General features: G+C 41.8%; 2 protein-coding genes and 1 long non-coding RNA gene across 3 annotated transcripts in view; all 3 read right to left on the reverse strand.

The window, feature by feature from the left end:
• Positions 1–362: 362 nt before the first annotated feature.
• On the reverse strand, positions 363–3804 carry LOC133442301 (transmembrane protease serine 2-like). The gene is made up of 6 exons (XM_061720266.1): positions 3654–3804; positions 3402–3574; positions 2864–2965; positions 1727–1869; positions 933–1085; positions 363–586 (listed from the first exon to the last, which is right to left on the reverse strand). The coding sequence occupies exons 2-6, from the start codon at positions 3406–3408 to the stop codon at positions 569–571; spliced, it is 423 nt and encodes a 140-aa protein (XP_061576250.1). The 5' UTR covers positions 3409–3574; positions 3654–3804; the 3' UTR covers positions 363–568.
• Positions 3805–3908: 104 nt separating this feature from the next.
• On the reverse strand, positions 3909–4783 carry LOC133442303 (uncharacterized). Its single transcript, XR_009782539.1, has 4 exons — positions 4676–4783; positions 4229–4358; positions 4031–4141; positions 3909–3937 (listed from the first exon to the last, which is right to left on the reverse strand). It is a non-coding gene; the product is annotated as an uncharacterized LOC133442303 (long non-coding RNA).
• Positions 4784–7317: 2534 nt separating this feature from the next.
• atm (ATM serine/threonine kinase) overlaps positions 7318–18107 on the reverse strand; it is a 40200-nt gene continuing 29410 nt past the window's right edge. Inside the window, exons 46-63 of the mRNA XM_061719104.1 lie at positions 17821–18055; positions 17552–17722; positions 17317–17436; positions 15749–15960; positions 15199–15406; positions 14967–15092; positions 14713–14853; positions 14415–14553; positions 13991–14073; positions 13678–13818; positions 11791–11907; positions 11495–11644; positions 11194–11359; positions 9121–9207; positions 8793–8907; positions 8372–8435; positions 8130–8272; positions 7318–8040 (exon numbers count right to left, since the gene is read on the reverse strand). Coding sequence (XP_061575088.1) covers positions 7860–8040; positions 8130–8272; positions 8372–8435; positions 8793–8907; positions 9121–9207; positions 11194–11359; positions 11495–11644; positions 11791–11907; positions 13678–13818; positions 13991–14073; positions 14415–14553; positions 14713–14853; positions 14967–15092; positions 15199–15406; positions 15749–15960; positions 17317–17436; positions 17552–17722; positions 17821–18055 — 2599 coding nt within the window. The 3' untranslated portion in view covers positions 7318–7859. The remainder of the gene's footprint in view (positions 8041–8129; positions 8273–8371; positions 8436–8792; positions 8908–9120; positions 9208–11193; positions 11360–11494; positions 11645–11790; positions 11908–13677; positions 13819–13990; positions 14074–14414; positions 14554–14712; positions 14854–14966; positions 15093–15198; positions 15407–15748; positions 15961–17316; positions 17437–17551; positions 17723–17820; positions 18056–18107) is intronic.

Below are 18107 nucleotides of genomic sequence, written 5' to 3' on the forward strand. Positions count from 1 at the left end.
TGCAAAGAGGTCCACACTCTCCCCAGACAATGAAGACATCCTTGTCTTTTTGAGGAAGTATGAAATTATAAGTTCAGGTCTGCTTTGCTTTCTTTCTTTTATTCTTCTCTGACTAGACAAAGGCTTTATTTCACTATCATGTTTCAGGGAAGATGATGCGCCTTCTTATGTTGCACTTTAAGTTGCTTTTCATTAATTATGATAAAAATAAGATATACCTTGCGCACTTATGTTGATTTAATAATTTAAGTGTTAAACGAAAAGACAAAACTGAGTTTAACTTAAATTATTAAATTGCTGATCAGAGAAATGATCCGTGAGATTTTTGATCCTTTTCGTGCGTTCGTGCGTGCGTGCGTGCGTGCGTGCGCTAATTGAATCCTGTTCTTTACATAAAAACCTCAAACCACACAGCATTACTTACATAAGATAATAAAGCTAAAGACTTTAAACCAAACAGTGCTGCAGATAAGTTTGAACGTAGCAGGAACACGACAAAGAAGGAAATCATTGTCTAATGCAGATGTTGAACTCCTTCATCTGAGATTGACCATCTTCGCTCCTGCAGTCAGGATTCCTGATGCTTCTGGAAACAAACAGAAAGATAAATTAGTCATTTTGCTCCACAAGGAGTTTATCTTGTGATGAATGGCGTTCACCTGCACGTTAAGCTGATGCAAAACATCAACAATCTGTTGAAGTTAGTGAGCGAATGTTTCAGCATGACTTGTGTTTTAGTTTGTGCTCATCAAGATGTAATGGGGTTTATTTCCCCTCCATGAAGGCAAAGGAGACCACAGACAAAAGAACCGTAATTTGAAGACATGGATTACTCCTTTGACAGCTGAATAAAGATTTGCTTCAGTTGTGAGAGCGTCTATAAACCCTCTGAATCACGTCTTAAATTGAGTCGCACGTTTGACAGTTTTTACCTTCATCTGATAGTAGATCCAGTCCAGGAAGTGTGTGATATCACCATAAACCCCGGGTTTACTTTGCACGCTGCAGTTTTCCGGCCAAATGCTGTCCCCTACGAACCACCACAGTCCATCCCTGAAGGACACCAGAGGGCCGCCGCTGTCAGACTGAGACAGAATTGAGGATGAACAGGGCAGAAAGTTGGTTAACTACACATTGTTGCAGAGGATCAAGGGCTTTACAGTTGCAAGAGACTCAGGAGCTCACGCATTCATTTTAAGAGACATCTAAGGTCTTTCGGGGATTTCACAAGTCCAAACACTGATTGATTTGGATAAGAGTGTGACGACATAGTCAGCTGCCTCTTCTGGGCTCGAACTTAACATTCATTGTCATCTTTACTGTATAAGTGTTTTGTTGTAAGAGACAGAAACGTATTTATTTAGAGCTGTTCCCATGTGCAGAACAAAGTGCCAGTCTTGTCTGGTTGTGCCTTAGAGCAAGTTACATAAGAGCATGAAAATGCTTTGAATTCTTTCATGAACAGAAACCGGTCTGTTTGTGATAGAAAAACCAAACACTTTTTTGTTTCAGTACATTGTCGTACGGGATCGGTTAGTCTGATGCGGACAAAACTGATAAGCAAATGAACCACTGTGTGAGGATTTATCAGATTTTAGACAATAAGTACTCAGCTTTGCAATAGATTTAGCAGCATCTGATATGTGATCATATGATTATTAAGCACAAAGTGCTTTTATATGTATTAGTTTGTGCTAATGCAACAGACACTGTGCATCTGCCTTACATGGCACCTTCTGTCTTCTGCCTTCATCTGCCTGGTGCACAGCATGTCCTGTGATATCTTGCCGTCGTAAGCCATGGAGCTGTTGCACTCTGCAGAATCTGTGAGCGAGACCTGAGCTTCCACCAGGTACAGAAAGCGAGAGTCTGTCGAGGAGCCACAGCAGATCAATTAACACTTACGGCCTTTACTCTCCAGCCTTATAGTTACAGACTTTACTCTCCAGCCTAAGCCTTATAGTTACAGACTGAAGTTTTGTGTTTCAAACAACGGGGACAACAGTGAGTATAGACCTCTGCTGCCCTCTAGTGGTAGTATTGCAGAACGCCATAGACTTCCCGATGCTGTGTAGTCACATACAATACGTTGAAACAGTGGCGTCAATTCAGTCAAAGCTAAGGTATGGCAAGGTTACGAGTCACAGAACTTAACTAGAGTATCAATCAACACGTCCACCAAATACTCATCACAGAAGTCTATGTAGCTTATCTGTGTGGTCAAGAAAATTGGAACTTTTTCAAATGCAGTCTCGCTCACTGCAAAAACTCAAAATCTTACCAGGAATATTTGTCTTATTTCTAGTTAAAATGTCTCATTTTTAGTCAAAAAATCTCATTACACTTAAAACAAGAGTCATTACCAGAAAAATAACTTGTTATTTGACCATTTTCACCTGTTTCAAGTAAATTTTCACTTGAAATAAGTAGAAAAATCTGCCAGTGGAACAAGATTTATCTTCTCATTACAAGCAAAACAATCTTGTTCCACTGGCAGATTTTTCTACTTATTTTAAGTGAAAATCTACTTGAAAAAGGTGAAAATGGTTGTTTTTTAGTCTTGTCTTAAATGTAATGAGATTTTTTTTTAAAAGAGACTAAAAATTAGACATTTTAACTAGAAATAAGACAAATATTCTTTTGAATTTTGAGTTTTTGCAGTGTATAATAACTAGTGAAATCGATCATGTTGTTCTTATTTGCATTTGTAGTTATTCCATAAATGTATTTAAAAAAACTAACATTTACATTTAACCCTTGAAGCCAAGGTGTGGCGGCTGCCGTACCTTACCATACCCAATTGACGCCCCTGCGTTGAAACCTCAGCTTTGCTCAGGTATCGTAATCTTAATAATCGCCTCACCTCCATTTGTTATTTGGCCGTAAAATGTTACCCAGAACGTCTCAGGAGCAGTGATGTTCAGTCCAGCATTTGGGAGGCACACAGGTCCGATTTTACTGGAGCCTGCAAGAGAAGGGCATGTTGTGAGTGACGAATAAGTAACGTTTCTATTGTCCCTCACAGGAAAAACATTTATTTATTCTAGGTTAAAATGAACACAGTGTTACGACAGCAACATATCCCTGTCATTAAGGATGGGTTAAATACAAAATAATTCAATGCACATAAAAAAGTGTATCCTTCAAGATATTCCTGCAGAGTTTAATCAAAGTTTCTCAAAGATTTTCAACTAAAATAAATCCATGCTAGGCTTTTTTTTAGTAGTTACTTGCTTAAATTGATACATAAAGTATTAAAACCTCTAAAAAGTGATTATCCAGTCCTTAGAGTTTTAACTTAAGAGTCATTTCTAAAATCTGATGGTGGAAACAAAGTGTGTTGACGTGTGATTAGATCTCATCACTAAGAGGCGTATGTAACGGCATCTGTGTGGAAGCACCTGTCATGTCCAGATGTTTAGAGAGTCTCACGAGAGCGATGTCATTCTGCTGCGTCAGGCTGTCGTAGCCTTCATGGGCTATGATCTGATTCACAGAGTACCCAGGGTTAAATAGAGTGTCTAATGGACCTACTATCCCAGCATACACTCTCCAGTCTTCAGGACTAGGCGTCCTATAGAGGATAAAAACATAGATTCAGATCTTCAGGTTGGAGGTTCTTTTATGAACCGGTGTGTCTAAGGAGGACTCACCTGGTTACGCAGTGAGCTGCAGTGATGATCCAGTAGGGAGAGATGATGGTTCCTCCACAACGGTGCGAGCCAGCAACCTGGAGGCTGACCTGCCACGGCCAGGACCCCCCAGAGGCGAGCTGGCTTCCAGAAGCCCTGCTGGAGTTCACCCTCCGCCCACAATCTGACAACAAAGAGTGCTGTTAGAGAGGACACCCTTCACTGCAACGGCTCTACAAGCAAGAGTCACAGTATGATTACCTGTACAATGCAATGTCACCACACTGTTGTTAGGACATGAATTGCTGAAAAGGAAGAAAAAAAAACAAAAAAAAAAACTTATCAGATGAATTTTATTCAGTTGTAATATTCCAGTTTCTCTTTACCAGTCCACTAACCTTACGGCCAGTTGTTGCAGTATGGACGCCTCAGTGTTGGCATCAGACTTCACGACCAAGAATCCATCATCACCCTCAGCACTCTGCAGACCAGACTTGAAATATGTGCCCCTTACGAAACACATGATTAGAACAATGAAACTTCCTCTCAAAACTGGAATCCCTCCCACAACTGAACTAAAGATCCGATCAGCTCACCTACTGTAACCAATGTCCTGGCAGCTCGCTCTCCCCTGGCGCTCGCTCCAGCCGTGAGAGCAAACAGTCCTCCAGTCTTTGGTCTGAGTCCAGTAGATCTGGAGCAGGAAACTGGAACCGTGCAGCCTCACTGTGCAGAAACAACAAACACTAAAGACGGCTGTTGAGAGCGGTGGGTGGAAAAAATGCTTAAAATGTAAGTATTTATTAAAATTATTAATTTAAGTAGATAAAAATGTGTGATTAGAGAATTATCAAAGGTTTGAAATCATCAGAATGTCATGTAATATGCTGCATAAACTACGTAACTGAAAGTACTAATTATATAAAAGGTAACCAGTTTAGATAATAAAGGCATAGAGTCTTTATAATGCAAATATAAAAGTAGATGAAAAGTTCTTGTGTTTTATATCCCCCTAAACGTCTTCCAAGTATAAGGCTGTTTACCACAGTTGGCTTCATCCTGGCCTGCAGGACAGTCCGTCACCCCGTTACACCACTGGGATTCCCACACACAACTCCCATCCCCACACTGCACCCCGTGCACGCAGGATGAAGAAACTGGAACACATAATTGGACCAAAATAGTACTAAAGGCCTGTTTATTATGAACATGTAACGAATGCATGCTTGTCAGATTGAGATGAGTCCGTTACAGGCTGCACTCACAGTAGTAAGCGAGGAGGACTCCGACCACCAGCAGTAGAAGCAGCAGGCAGATCACAGTTACCACAGTGAACTTAACGCACCGCTGTTTTATATCTGATGGAACGACAACAAAACACCAGCACAGGATTAATTTCACCTCGGTATGCCGTACAGCTTCAAATCCCTGACCTGGCAGCCAGCTCCTCGCTCCATTTCCTCCTAAAACATTTCTACCTCCATCAAAGTTGGGAGGTTGATTCAGACATCCAAAGTCTTTACATGTAGTTTCTGTGGCCCATTCTTTGTTGGATGAGTCATTTTCATATCATGGACAGATGTGCTGATACATGTTGCATAAATTAAGAGCAATGAGTCAGAATCCTTTACTGCCATCAAAAATGAAAGTCTTTTGCATCTCAGCGGCAACAAAAACCGGCTACATCGCAACCCACCGCTGTGTTTCACAGATAGAACAAGGTGTTTATGCTGCTGTTCCCCTGCCTCTTAACATAGCACTTCTTATTTACACCCTCAAAAACATTGCTTTCTTTCCTTCACCAAATGTTCTTGCAGCAGCCTGCAGGTCTGTGTATGTGATCTTTAACTAATTAGTAATTTTCTCTTTGTGCTGTTGCAAGCATCACTTGTTCTTCAGGTCACAGGTCACTCCTGGTTCATGCATCTTAGCAGAGGTAACAGAGTCGTTGAATTCTCCTCAGTCAGACTGGGTTCAAATATCCACCCAGAACATTTGTACTTTCCGTCTTTATCAGTATCAGTAACTATGTGCATGAGACCTTCAGGAATCTCATTTGGACTTTACAGCACTTTAACTGATGCGTTATGAAATGATCTTTAAATAAACAATGATTCTAAAAACACCCAACTCTAATTAAGTAAATTGGTTTAAATTGCAAGGGGGGTTGCAAATATTCAAGAACCATTGTATGATATTCTCTATGGGGTCTAGTAAAGGGTTGATCTCCTTTTTTTTTTATAATGTCTGATTTCATGCAAATCTAAGTTACATTTTAAATATGATCCCATTTATGATCTGTTTAAACTTTGCAACTGTTCTAAGATTCAAAAAAGAGTTGAGAGTATGAATCATTACTTTTTGTGATATAAAAAAATGTAATTAAAATATGCTTCTAATTGTTGCACCAAAGTTGCAGAAGTGATGATACGAGACAAGAGTACCTTTGTGTTTTGGGATGGACGGACTGATCTCGGGTGGGGGGAGCGGAGCCAGGTGGTGAACATACTGAGGTTCAACATCTGATTGGCTCAGTGGGGGAGCAGTCCTGTCATCTTCATGAAGGAATTGAGCCCCTGAGTTTAGATACTGTTGAGGGGAAGGGGAAGCCCAAAATGAACCAGTAAAACGTCAGCTCATATATAAACCCAATATTTCAAATGTTGGTTTTGCCCTCAAGCGATACAGAATGAAAAGTATAAATATCTTGAATTTCTTCAAAGTGAAAGTTGAACTGAAAACTTACTGGATTGGTGATCATCTTTGGTTTGATCGGCAGTAACTTGCGGCTGATGTGATCCGATCTTGTGATAATCCAAACATAAATCTTAGATCCAAGTAATTACATCAGTATCAGTGCCTGACCTTTAAAGATAAAAGACTCTTTGGAAATATTCAGAGCTGTAGCATCTCCTCTCTGTTCAGCTCTGCATTCTCACGCCAACAAAAGCATGTGTATGAATGTCTACAAGGCCACTCCCACACTTCACACAGCATCTCTTAAAGTTCTTCTCCGAGGGGGCAGAAAAGCACAGTGAGGGCTGTTACCTGCTTCAAACGTCCTGATCCAGCGTGGTAAGAGCATTATAACCATTACAATGCAGTGAAAAGGTACGGCCCTTTACGGTAAATACATGCAAACACAATCAATCAGGTCTTAAGTCAGTGACTGATAAGAAAAGACAGAAAAAAAAGAGTGTTTATTTTTCAGGTCAATTTGCTTTGAGTAAACCTGTCAGAGTAAGTACTCCTTTTAATGACCCTTGAAATGTTTGGGAACCGAGACCTGTCGCCGGAGATCTGAAAGTGAAATGTTCTCCCCGTTCTGGGTTGATAAACTTCTCTAGTTTACTTTTAATGGTTTAGTGATTAGCACTGTGACCTCACAGCTGGAAGGCTCCTGGTTTGAACCTGAGGTCCAAGAATGTGTTCGCTACACTCATCTGTGATTCTTACTTGACCATAGAAGTGAGTGTTCATGGTTGTTTGTCTCCTCGGTACTGTCTCCAACAGGAAGAAGCGGGCAGATACTGGATGGATGTATTTCAAAATAAAACCTTGGCTTAAACATTTTGGTATGTTGTGTTCGTAATGAGGTGACTGAGTTTAGATGATTTGTAAATGAAGCATTTTCTTTTTGTAAATAGGGTTAAACACACACTTCTTACAAAAAAAACACTTAAAACAAGCATATTTTTATATTTATTAAATGATAGTCACGTTAATGAGCAGCAGGCAAAGGAAGGCAAATCAACAAAGTAGTTGATGAAAAGTAGAAACTATACATACATCTCACATTCCTATTTTTTTGCATCATTAATCTTTAACCTATGAATAAAATAACTGACCTCTGATTGTTAGAAGACAGTTAAAAGGAACCAAAACTGTGCCTGATAATGATGCAACTGTAGAGATACGATACAGTATACATTCATGAGAACTTTGGAGAGTTGCTATCTGTAATTCATCGCTTCACCATTCAGTCAAGAATAAGGAAGTGTTTCCACAAACACGCCACATTCAGGACTTTACACTGGTGCATTGTCTAATTCCACAGTTAATTTTTTTCCCGAACATTCAACAAGATCTCCTACTATGGCTTTCTATTAAAGTGCAAACGTTGGCAGAAACACGGTTCCAAAATGATGCTGACCTGTTTCCATCAGCTCATTTATTTCTGGGTGTTAAAGTAGTAACTTGAGTCCCCACATGTACCTTTCCTGCGCTCTACACCCAGGCCTGCCACCCTGGGAAGAGTCTGCTGAGGTTTTTGGGGTCCATGGCTTGTTGAATGAGCAGGTTGACCTGCCCCCCTACGCTGAGCACCGTTCCCTCCTCCACCCCCTTCAGCTTCTCCTGCAGCCGCAGCAGCACCCGCTTCGCCACCTTGTTGGAGTTCTGGTTGTCACTGCAGAAGCAAAGGACAAGGAAGTCAAAACTTCTGGCTCCCACTAAGCTGCTGACATTCTTGCACACGTATCCTTTAATATTCATCACCTGGATTTACGGTGGTTGTCGATGACGTCGCCTCCCATGGTGGAGCTTAGCGTGGCATTGAGCTCCTGCTGCTCGTCGTGCTGCAGGTAGAAGGCCTTTAGAGGGTTCATGGTCCAGTCAAACAGAGGGTCGTACAGCAGCACCTAGAAGACACAGAACAACTCATTATTGATTTCTAGTTAGGGGGATTTAAGCTTTGCATTGTGCTCTGTTTCATAGCGTAAACACTGCCTTTCTCATACCTCAACTATTGTCAGAAGGGCTTCTTGCGAGCTCCTCATCACTTCCATTGTCTTCTCACAGCATCTGATTAAACAGAAAAGAAAAAAGGAGGGAAAGATGTGGCGATCATGACCAGGATCATCACAATAAGAGTTCACTTGATCATTAATCAAAGTCAAAGTGTGCAAAATGACTATTGAAAACTCTGACGCCGTGATGGAAGCCAGCAACAAACGAGTGTTTGACCCTCTACGGATATATATCTTAATGCAGCTAGAGTTGTTGCAGCCATTTCACGTGCACACGAGTGTGTGTGTGTGTGTGTGTGTGTGTGTGTGTGTGTGTGTGTGTGTGTGTGTGTGTGTGTGTGTGTGTGTGTGTGTGTGTGTGTGTGTCTCACTGTGTCAAAACACAGTCACAGACCTCACTCCTCCTCCTCACCTCCTAAAAACTCCCTCCACTCCAGTGATGCCCATCCCATCCACGATGTCCCGAGAGAGCCTGAAGGGCACCGTCTCCGGGGTGGGGAGGATCTTCCCCTGCTCAAAGGCTACGCCTGGAGACCAAACATAGAAAAAGGAAGCACAACATTTACAGTTAGAAGTCAGAAAAGAGGGGTTTTAATAAAACCTTGCGAATGTAAAACAGGTTTTCTGGTTTTCTTCTGCTGCTCTTCGCCTCCCCCTTCGTCTCCTTGCACCTTTACTGAAGTTAATTTAAATTACTCTGTACTTCTATAACAAATTACATGAAAAAGGATAAGGAATACCTAAGTCAATGTGCACCAGCTCAGCCGTCTGCTCATCGATCAGGATGTTCTGGATGTGTCTGTCGCCAAGACCAACGATGTAGCCCACTGTGGGAGGACACCCAACACAGTAGTTCTATTAACACCATGAATTTTAATAACAAAAATGCAGTAGATTTCTGTTTCTGTGCTTTTTCACATTTTATAATTTCCAAAGATTTCATTCCAGTAATTTGGTAAAAAGCCTGAAGTGAAGCCTGATGTTTATGAACCTTTTCTCTGTAGCTTTTCTTGCTGAGGACAATACATCTGTATATCCATTTTATAGTCAAGGCCACTTTATTTGTACAGCACATGTCAGCAACAAGGGAAATCAAAGTGCTTTACGTGATAAAAACATGAAAAGTAAAGAGAGATAGGGTTTTTCTGGAACTTTCCCCAGAACAGGAGGATTGGTTGAGTTGATCCATAACATCCTCCAGGTTTGTGTAGTTGATCAGGTAATATTTTGTCCAAATTGTTGCAAGCATTTCTGAAGCATTTCTCCAAAGACATTTGCTCTTACCAGAGACAACCTTCACCTTAGTGGGAGCAATAAAAACAATGGTATCTGATATTTTAGAGTGGAAGTTATCTAGAAGTGAAGTGAATCAGGTCAGTAAAGTCATTGAAAAAGTTAGCTTTGTTCTGGGGGGCGTTGACTCTATCAAAGCAGGCGTCTTACTTTTTAAATCTAACCATGTTTCTGTTAAGAACATAACTTTAAAGGGGACCTATTATGGCATCTAATACCTATTTTAAACAGGCCTTGAATGTCTTAAAAACAAGCTTTTGATTGTTTTTGCTAAATAAATTAGAAATTCAGCCTCTGAGCTAGGGCTGCACGATTAATCGTTAAAAAAATCGCGATCTCGATTCATGCTTGAACGCAATCTCATTTCCAAATGACGACGATTTAAAAAAAAATATATATATATTTTTTTTTTTATGTTTATTGTTTTTATGTTCAATGTCAGCTGTTACAAAGTTGATGCCAGTCTTTTATCAGGCACCATCATATTTTTTGTAACGTTTACCTTTTGTATCGGCAGCTTCTAAATAGCAGCAAAAGGCAATGGGGGGTTCATCCCAGCCAGAGGAATAATTTGTTGCCTCAGAACTACAGGATCTGTTACAAGTCCCCTTTCTGAAAGGGTGTTCAACTCAGGGAGGAACAAATATTGTTCAAAATTGTTATTATTGTTTAAATTATTCAAAGGTTTGTGTAAAGAAGACAAGATATGGTTATTGTTATTATATTTTTGTTCAGCTGTTGCAAAGTTAAAGTAATAAGTGCAATAAATGTTATATTGGAAAAAAATCGTGAGAGAATCGTGATCTCAATTCTAAGCAAAAAAATCGTGATTCTCATTTTGTCCAGAATCGTGCAGCCCTACTCTGAGCCATGTCTTTATCTTCCCATTCTCTAACATCATTATCAATGAGGGATTCTGAGTGGGCGGGGCTATGATAATGATGCACTGTGCTGATTGGCTGCTTGAATGACGCGATACACCGCTACGAAAAAATGGTGGAAGCTCCGGCCGGCGGAGTTAGTTGTGGGCGTGGTTTCACACATCGGAGGCCAACCTATATATCGCATTTTCGTTACGTAATGACAGGAGCAGAATCTGAACGGCTCGTAGAAGCCACATCAAACTGGACGGCTCATCCGGGCGGCTGTACAGACACTGCAGAATTTGGTTGCTTTCCTCCTTCTCTGAGTTGGCAGGCTGAGGGGAGACCACTTTATATATGTTAAAGCAAGAAAAAACGTGTTTTTCATAATAGGTCCCCTTTAAGATTATGCTCAATAGTGATCACTGATTAATAATGTTTTTCCTGACAGATCTGATGTTTAACAGAGCCAGTTAACTGATTAACTGATTTAATGACTGATTTACACTGACACTCTAAAAAATATGTCACCTTGAAACTGATCAGTATTGGGTTTGGTCCTGGTTGAACAACTGTCTGCATTTGTGTTCCACATGATGCATCCATCTTATTTAACCTGGTGTGAGCGCCCAGTACTGGCGTGGCGATATTGTGTACCTATGGATGAGGTGGCCACGCTGCGAGTATAAGCCAGCCGCTTCTCCATCCACACAGCGGGATCCAGGAATCGCTCCATGCAGAAATACCTAAAGACCGGCCTGAACTTTTTGCACACTTCGTTGTATGCCTCGAGCTTCCCATCAAATCCAAGACATTGAGCTTCCTGCAAAGACCGCAATAAAGGATAAACAGAGGTATGTTGGCAGTGTGAAAAATCCTTCAATGGAATCTGCATTTAAACACAAAAAAAATAAATTTTCACAGCTTAAACTGCTTAAAACACATCTCAAAACAGTACCATCATCTTCCTGCGGCAGGCCATGTTGGCCAGGTCCAGGGGTCGGAAACGTTTGTGGGCTCCTTTGTTGGGCTCCGCCAGGAACTCCCCGATGGGCATGGTGCCCGAGCACCACTCCAACACACCGCTGCGCTGCGAGAACGGCACCACCTGGGAGAAGAGCCAGAGTCTGCACATTGAAGCTAACTATACAACAGCTTTGATGCTTAAATTGTGAAGACAAAGATCAAATTAACAAAGCAATAACCCCACACGCTGGAAAACGGTAATTTTTTAAATGGAAAAAGGAACTTGACCTTGTATCGTCTGATGTTGAGCTTCCTCTTCCGAGTGTCTGTGTTGCGCTGCAGCAGCATGGAGCACATGCTGAAGACCTGCTGCATCACCGCATCCTGCCGTAGGTCGTCCTGACCCTGATCACAGACGGACACAAGCAGGAAAAAAGAGAATGAATGACGAGAGTATAGGCGGTTATCAAAACGCCAATGAAAAATAGGTTGTAGTCAGAATCAGCATCAGAATACTTTATTGGTCCCTTGAAGGACGATTTCTTTGCAGCAACATGAACAAACAGCAAAACCAACGATATGGTGAGGTATACCACCTCAGTTTAGACACATCCACAGTGCAAGGGCCAGAGCCATGTCATTTGAGTGCAAAATTAGCAAAAACTAAGACAAAAAAAACAACACTCAAGAACAGAAGCATACAAGTACAGAAGGGTAAAAACTCAAGACAGGCGACACCAATAAAACAATAAAATTAATAATACAAATCAATAAATGAAGCTCAAGAAAAATCAGGGTTAAGTAGCCTGATCAAAGATGGGGTTGATGATTAGCTTTAGTTACAGGCGGCTGATAACGTCGACCTGAAGTCATTAGAGTAAAACAAGAAGTTGAAATATGCTTCTGAACCAAACGTATTATCCGTTTAGCTTTCCCGATGAGCCGACTCTTCCAGAGAGACGCCAGTGCCTCTGCTGAACACCAGCGACCTTTGAGTGCACTGTAACAAGGACTTGTAGGCTGATCATGTCCTCAACGACGGACCACTAAACCAGCAAATTAGAGGAAACTTTAAAAAACTTGTGATAAATGAGCAAAGACTTGCAGGGCCTCCTTAGTAACCCTGAGTGAGTTCAGTCCACACAACAGATGCATCCTCTGCTGCCCTTTCTCAACAGAGACCTCTGTGTTTTTATCAAACTTTAGCTTTCCATTAAACAGTATTTTCCAAGTTTTACAGCTTACAACAATTTCAAATTCTTTGTTGCGTATGATGCTAGATATACATTTAGTTTTGCCTACGATAAGCTTTTCTGTTTTGTGTTAGTTTCATTGCTGCTTTTTGAAACATTCAATGTGTAAAAGATGCAAAAGTTCTTGAGCTCATGCTTTTAGAGCTTTGACGCACAAGCGATCTTTAGATATTTGTATTTCAAGTTCAGTTTTCCTTTTTTTTTTAAAAAAACAACCTGTTGTTGAGAACCAATCTAGGTAATCTCAACAGCAAAGCTCTGCTCGGCTCTCGACCTTTCTCAAAACGATTTCTGGGTTGTTAACTGTGTACGTACGTCATGAAATGATGATCAGTAAATTATCTTGTTTTCATGAAATAACCTTAATGATTCATCCACCTCGATTCCCTTTTATATATAGTTCTAATGAACACTGTCTTTTATATTTGTTTTCCACATTCAAACAGCTGTAAAATATTACAAATATTAACCAACTGTTTCTAATCGAATCATTACATACTACTTTTTTATTTATTTTATTTTAATTTTATTTAATTCTATGCAAGTTAATAAAAAAACCATCCCGTCAGCATGACTCTAATAAATGGTAAATGTTTATCCGCCAAGTGTCTCTCAAAGGTTTCTGTAAAAGCGTTCACACACACGTACAAACACAGACGCTGCCCTGCTTCTCCTTGAAGAAAGTCCCCATTATGATTGTATGAAAGCATGTTTGCTCTGCAACAAAAACACGATTAATAATTACCCGCGGCCAAACCTAAATGGAAAATAACTTCAAGTGTCCCGAGAGGTTCGGCCACACTTTAATCACACGATGCGGGTTTAGTTTTGAAGAGAGCATGTTTGTTTAGTTAACAATAAACAGATATGCATGTATTTGTATTAACGCTCAACTGCACTCATGGATCAAAGACACACGTACTTTGACCAGCTGCCTCCTGCTCTTCCCATCAGAGCCCAGGCAGTCGATGATCTTGGGCAGATTGACTCCTCCGGCCAAGTGATAGTGGGGCTTGAAGGAGTGAATCGTCACCAGGTTGTCATAGCGACCAGATGGATCCACCTGTCAACAACATGAAAAAAAATCAAAATTTGTTGGAGAATTTGCTCTTGAATGTCCGCTGGGACGTTCAAGCTGAATCAAATCAATTTCCCTTTTCAACGACTGCGCCACGTCCATAGAACCATGTAAAACGTCTCAAAAAATGATCTAGATTTGTTATATCGTGCGTTACCTTAATCTCCATAGTGGGGATGACAACCTGATTGAGGTCTTTGATTTTCATGATGGGCTGATCTGCAGGGATGGGAATGGCCTCTGGAGGGACGGGACGAGAGGCGGTGAGTTTATGGTCAGAGAACAGGAAAAAAGAAGCATCCGTTTCAGTTTTTACACAAGCAAATGCCTCGCAAATATGGTCATAACCTCTATCCTCAAATGTGTTTAATTCAATTCAATTGTATTTATATAGCGTCTATTACAACAGAAGTTGTCTCTAGGCGCTTTCCAGAGACCCGGAACATGACCCCCGAGCAATTATTACATAAAAACATTAAATTTTAAGCTCAAACTCACATTTGTAATATCTTTGATGTTGTTTTTAATTCAAAAATGAAATCCCAGAATTCCTGAAATACCAGTCGGTGTTTTCCACTCACTCTTCTCAGTCTTGTGCTTGCTCGCGTCCATGTAAGCCAGAGTGATGTAAGCGTCGCACAGGCGCTCGATACCTCGGATCATCTCACCGCGCTTCTTCCTGATGGCAGCGATGATCTCTCGAGCCACACCTGAGCGTTCCTTTAAGTATGGAGAGTGGGAAGAGCTCAACTACATATAATGGGATCATACTGTATGTATGTCTGGACTGAATCACACTGGATTTAATTAAGGGCCCTGGCGTGACTTTAATTGTGAATTGGCACTATATCAACGGACATTGTGGCAGAAAAGTCTCACCAGGTCAAAGGGCGAGGTCTGCCGCGGAGCACTCTTAGAGGGTCGAGACTTGCAAAAGATCTCGTCTTTGTCGGCGTTCACCAGGGCGAAGATGATGAAGAGCGTGTGGTGTGGGTGTTCCAGAGAGGCTCGGCAGATCAGCTACAACAAGAGAAGAGTTTTATGTTTTATCTGCATAAAAATGAAAGTTTCACTAAAACTCAGTTGTAGGTGACACCGGTGCTACATATGAAGCAGTTGAGGTGCTGCGTTACATCGTTGAGGACGGTGTGGAAGCCCGTGTCCTCGGAGACACCGGTCGCCATCTTGGTTCCCATTCGAGCAGCCAGCTGATACATGAGGGGCAGAAACTTGTAGGACGGGATCTTCTTTACTCCTTTCTGAAAAAACAAACACGTTTTCAACTCCAAAGTGCTTCTGCTTAGTGAAGCTGCTTTTATCACAAGCTCACGAGAAAAGAGGAAAAAAAAAAAGTAATTAACTTACCTTCATCATGTCGTTTACGACTTTGATGTCAGCGTTCTCCAGCCAGAGTGACGCCAGGCGAAACACCCAGGTGTCGTGCTCCTCGCCCTGCTCCAGACACCGGATGTAGTTCTCCACAGCCTTGCACAGGAAGCGCTGCCTGTCCGCCCGGAGGTTGGACAGAGCCTTCCTGTCCAGCTCCAGCTCTTTTTGCACTTTCACTGTGTACCTGTGGCGCCAGAGGGGAGAAACAGCTCAGCATGGTGACTGTAGTCAAGCTGGAAAACATCTATTTTAGGCAACTCTGACCAACAGTGCAAAAATGGATTTCTAAGAAAGTAAAAAAAAGAAAATTAGGAGACTATTTCAGACAATTGTGCTGGTTTTAAGAATTCTAGTCAACTAAATGTGTCTTTCCCCACTGGCAAAGACATTTTTTGCTTAAAATAAGACAATCTTGACCAGATTCATGGAATATTTCTAGAGGGGCTGTTTTTTGCAGTGTAGCATCCCTGTTTACATCACATCCAAAAATAACTACAGAGCTTCAGAGTTAAATGTAGAAAGCAACCTGTTGGAGATCACTTTGCGCTCCCTCATCAAGTCCACTTCCTCCTCTGCCTTCTTCAGCAGGGCCTGCTTGTTCTCAAACTCGGAGGAGTTCATGTACTTGTCGATGCTCTGGTACTGAGCGTCGGAGAAGCGAGCCAGAGACAGGAACGCCTCAGTCCGCTGACTCCGGAGCCTGGAGTCCTGCGATTCCTCCTCTATCACCTCCACGGCCTGAGACCACAGCAGAGGAGAGAGTTTCATGGAAAGAGAAACACCTCGGGAACCACACTTTGTGTGGGATTCAGTTAGCAATTCAGATAGGTTGCACACTGTTAAGCTCAGAGAGACTCCTCATCTCCTCCTCCAACCAACTTCATATAATTAGCTTCCATATAATGGAAATTCTCAGCAGCACCTCATTTCTTTAACAAAAAAAAGAAGCCCTCTCCATGCTTGCATATGCTATCTCCAGGTACTTTGATTTCCTCCATCAGTACATCGAAAAACCAGCACGTGAGCCAATTCTGATGTTTTCAGGAGGTCGGAGCAGTTTTAGTTGTTCACGTCAGTGTTTCAACCCGTGGCAGTTGAAACCAGAAGTGTTTTTTGTAATTTATTTGTAATTTATTAACTTTTCTCTTGTACTCTGCACTATTCACTCAAGCTACACTGTCCCCCCCCTGAACATGTCTCCCTAAATATATGCAATTTGTGTATGTGTGTTTGTGAGTTGTGAGTCAGTTGTCTACTGTTAAGTATTTTTATAGTGTTTTTTTTCAGCTACTGGATGTCCTAAATTTCCTTGGTGATCAATAATCCATCCATCCATCCATCCATCATGCAGGACTCAGGAGGAAATCCCACCAAAAAGAGCATACGACTGAGTCAAGTGTTTTTCTAACTTGCTGTTTGCTGCGTTCTGGTGTTAGCTCTGAGTTTAAGCACTCATACAGTATAAAACACTTCAAGGGTTATTAATTAGAATGTTTTGTCCTGATTAATGTTTGCATGGTCACCCAAAGCTGTACGCCCATCTCAAACAAGGCGCACCTCTCAGTCCAGCAGTGTGGCCTGATGTGGTAAAATGAGCGTTCATGTATTGAGGCACATGAATACAGATGAATTATTTATGTTTTGTCCATATGAATCTGCCACAGCCAGAGGACATAAACTGCAAACTTGCAGAAGTTAAACAGTTGCGTCCTTGCCTACTCTTAATTTATCTGGACATAAATAAATTATTCATGTGTGACTGCGGCCAGATATGGCCTGAATAATGTGTAATTAGCTCTCTGAGGGATGCATGCCCGTGTGTGTACCTCAGGCTGTTGGAGAATGACATATTAGATATATCTGAGATGTTTTTAAGGTCCTGCCAGAAGGAAATAGCCCTTTCAACAACTTTGAGTATAAAGAGAAAGATCAGTGCTGAAGTCAATTTATAAATGAATGGTATTTTATGAGTTTTCGTCAAAACATGGAGCTTGGGTTGACATTAAAACAGATATACTAGGATGCTTCACAGTCAAATATATCTTTTAATAAAGCAACAGCGAGATTATCTGCATAATGCCGGCTTCTTCTTACTCTCTCCAGGTACTTTTCCAGAATAACTCCAGGACTTTCCAAGCAGGTCTCAGCCAGCCAGGTCCCACACAATCTGAGGCACTCGGTGTACAGTGGAGCCAAAGCGGGATTTAAATCCACCTGAAGAAAACAGCGAATGAACAGTTTCTACTTTTATACGTCTACAGTATCTTCAGAGTTTTTGTGACTGGTGGATCTGGCAGTTTGACTTTAGCATGTGTTGTTTCAGTCTGACCTTCTCCTCTAGACTGTTAGTCATCTGTCTCAGCAGGCCCAGAGCCAGACCCTGTTCTCCCTTCGCCCAGAACACCTGGGCCTCCTCCAGCTGCCACGACGACACCGGCAGCGACGCCCGGGCCCCTCCACCGCTGTGCTGCTTCATCTGATGTACTGCACACTCTGCGAGCTGGGGAGCGGTTACAGCGCCGTGAGAGTGATTCGTGGGGAAACTTTCCTAACATATTCACCTTCAGCGTGAAGACGAGCGTGCCCCTGTAGATTTACCTGTGTATTTCCAGCGTTGCGAGCCAAGCGGCACAGCTCCATGAGGTGTTCGGTGAGCACAGAGCTGAGGTATTCCGCGCCGTCTGCGTTTCCACACCTGGATAACAGGGCTTGCTGGGCCACGGAGCGCACGGCTAGAATGGGCTCCACCACGGCAAAGTCGCTGTCCACGAGCAGCTGCGACTGCTGCCGCCACTGGCTGCAAGTGTCTCTCAGAGCCACATCAGAGAAGGGTCTGACAGAAAAGTACATGAACCATTAACATTTATTCTCTCCTGCTGATGCGT

The sequence above is a fragment of the Cololabis saira genome, chromosome 4 (assembly GCF_033807715.1).
Source record: "Cololabis saira isolate AMF1-May2022 chromosome 4, fColSai1.1, whole genome shotgun sequence".
In the NCBI taxonomy this organism is placed as follows: domain Eukaryota; kingdom Metazoa; phylum Chordata; class Actinopteri; order Beloniformes; family Belonidae; genus Cololabis; species Cololabis saira.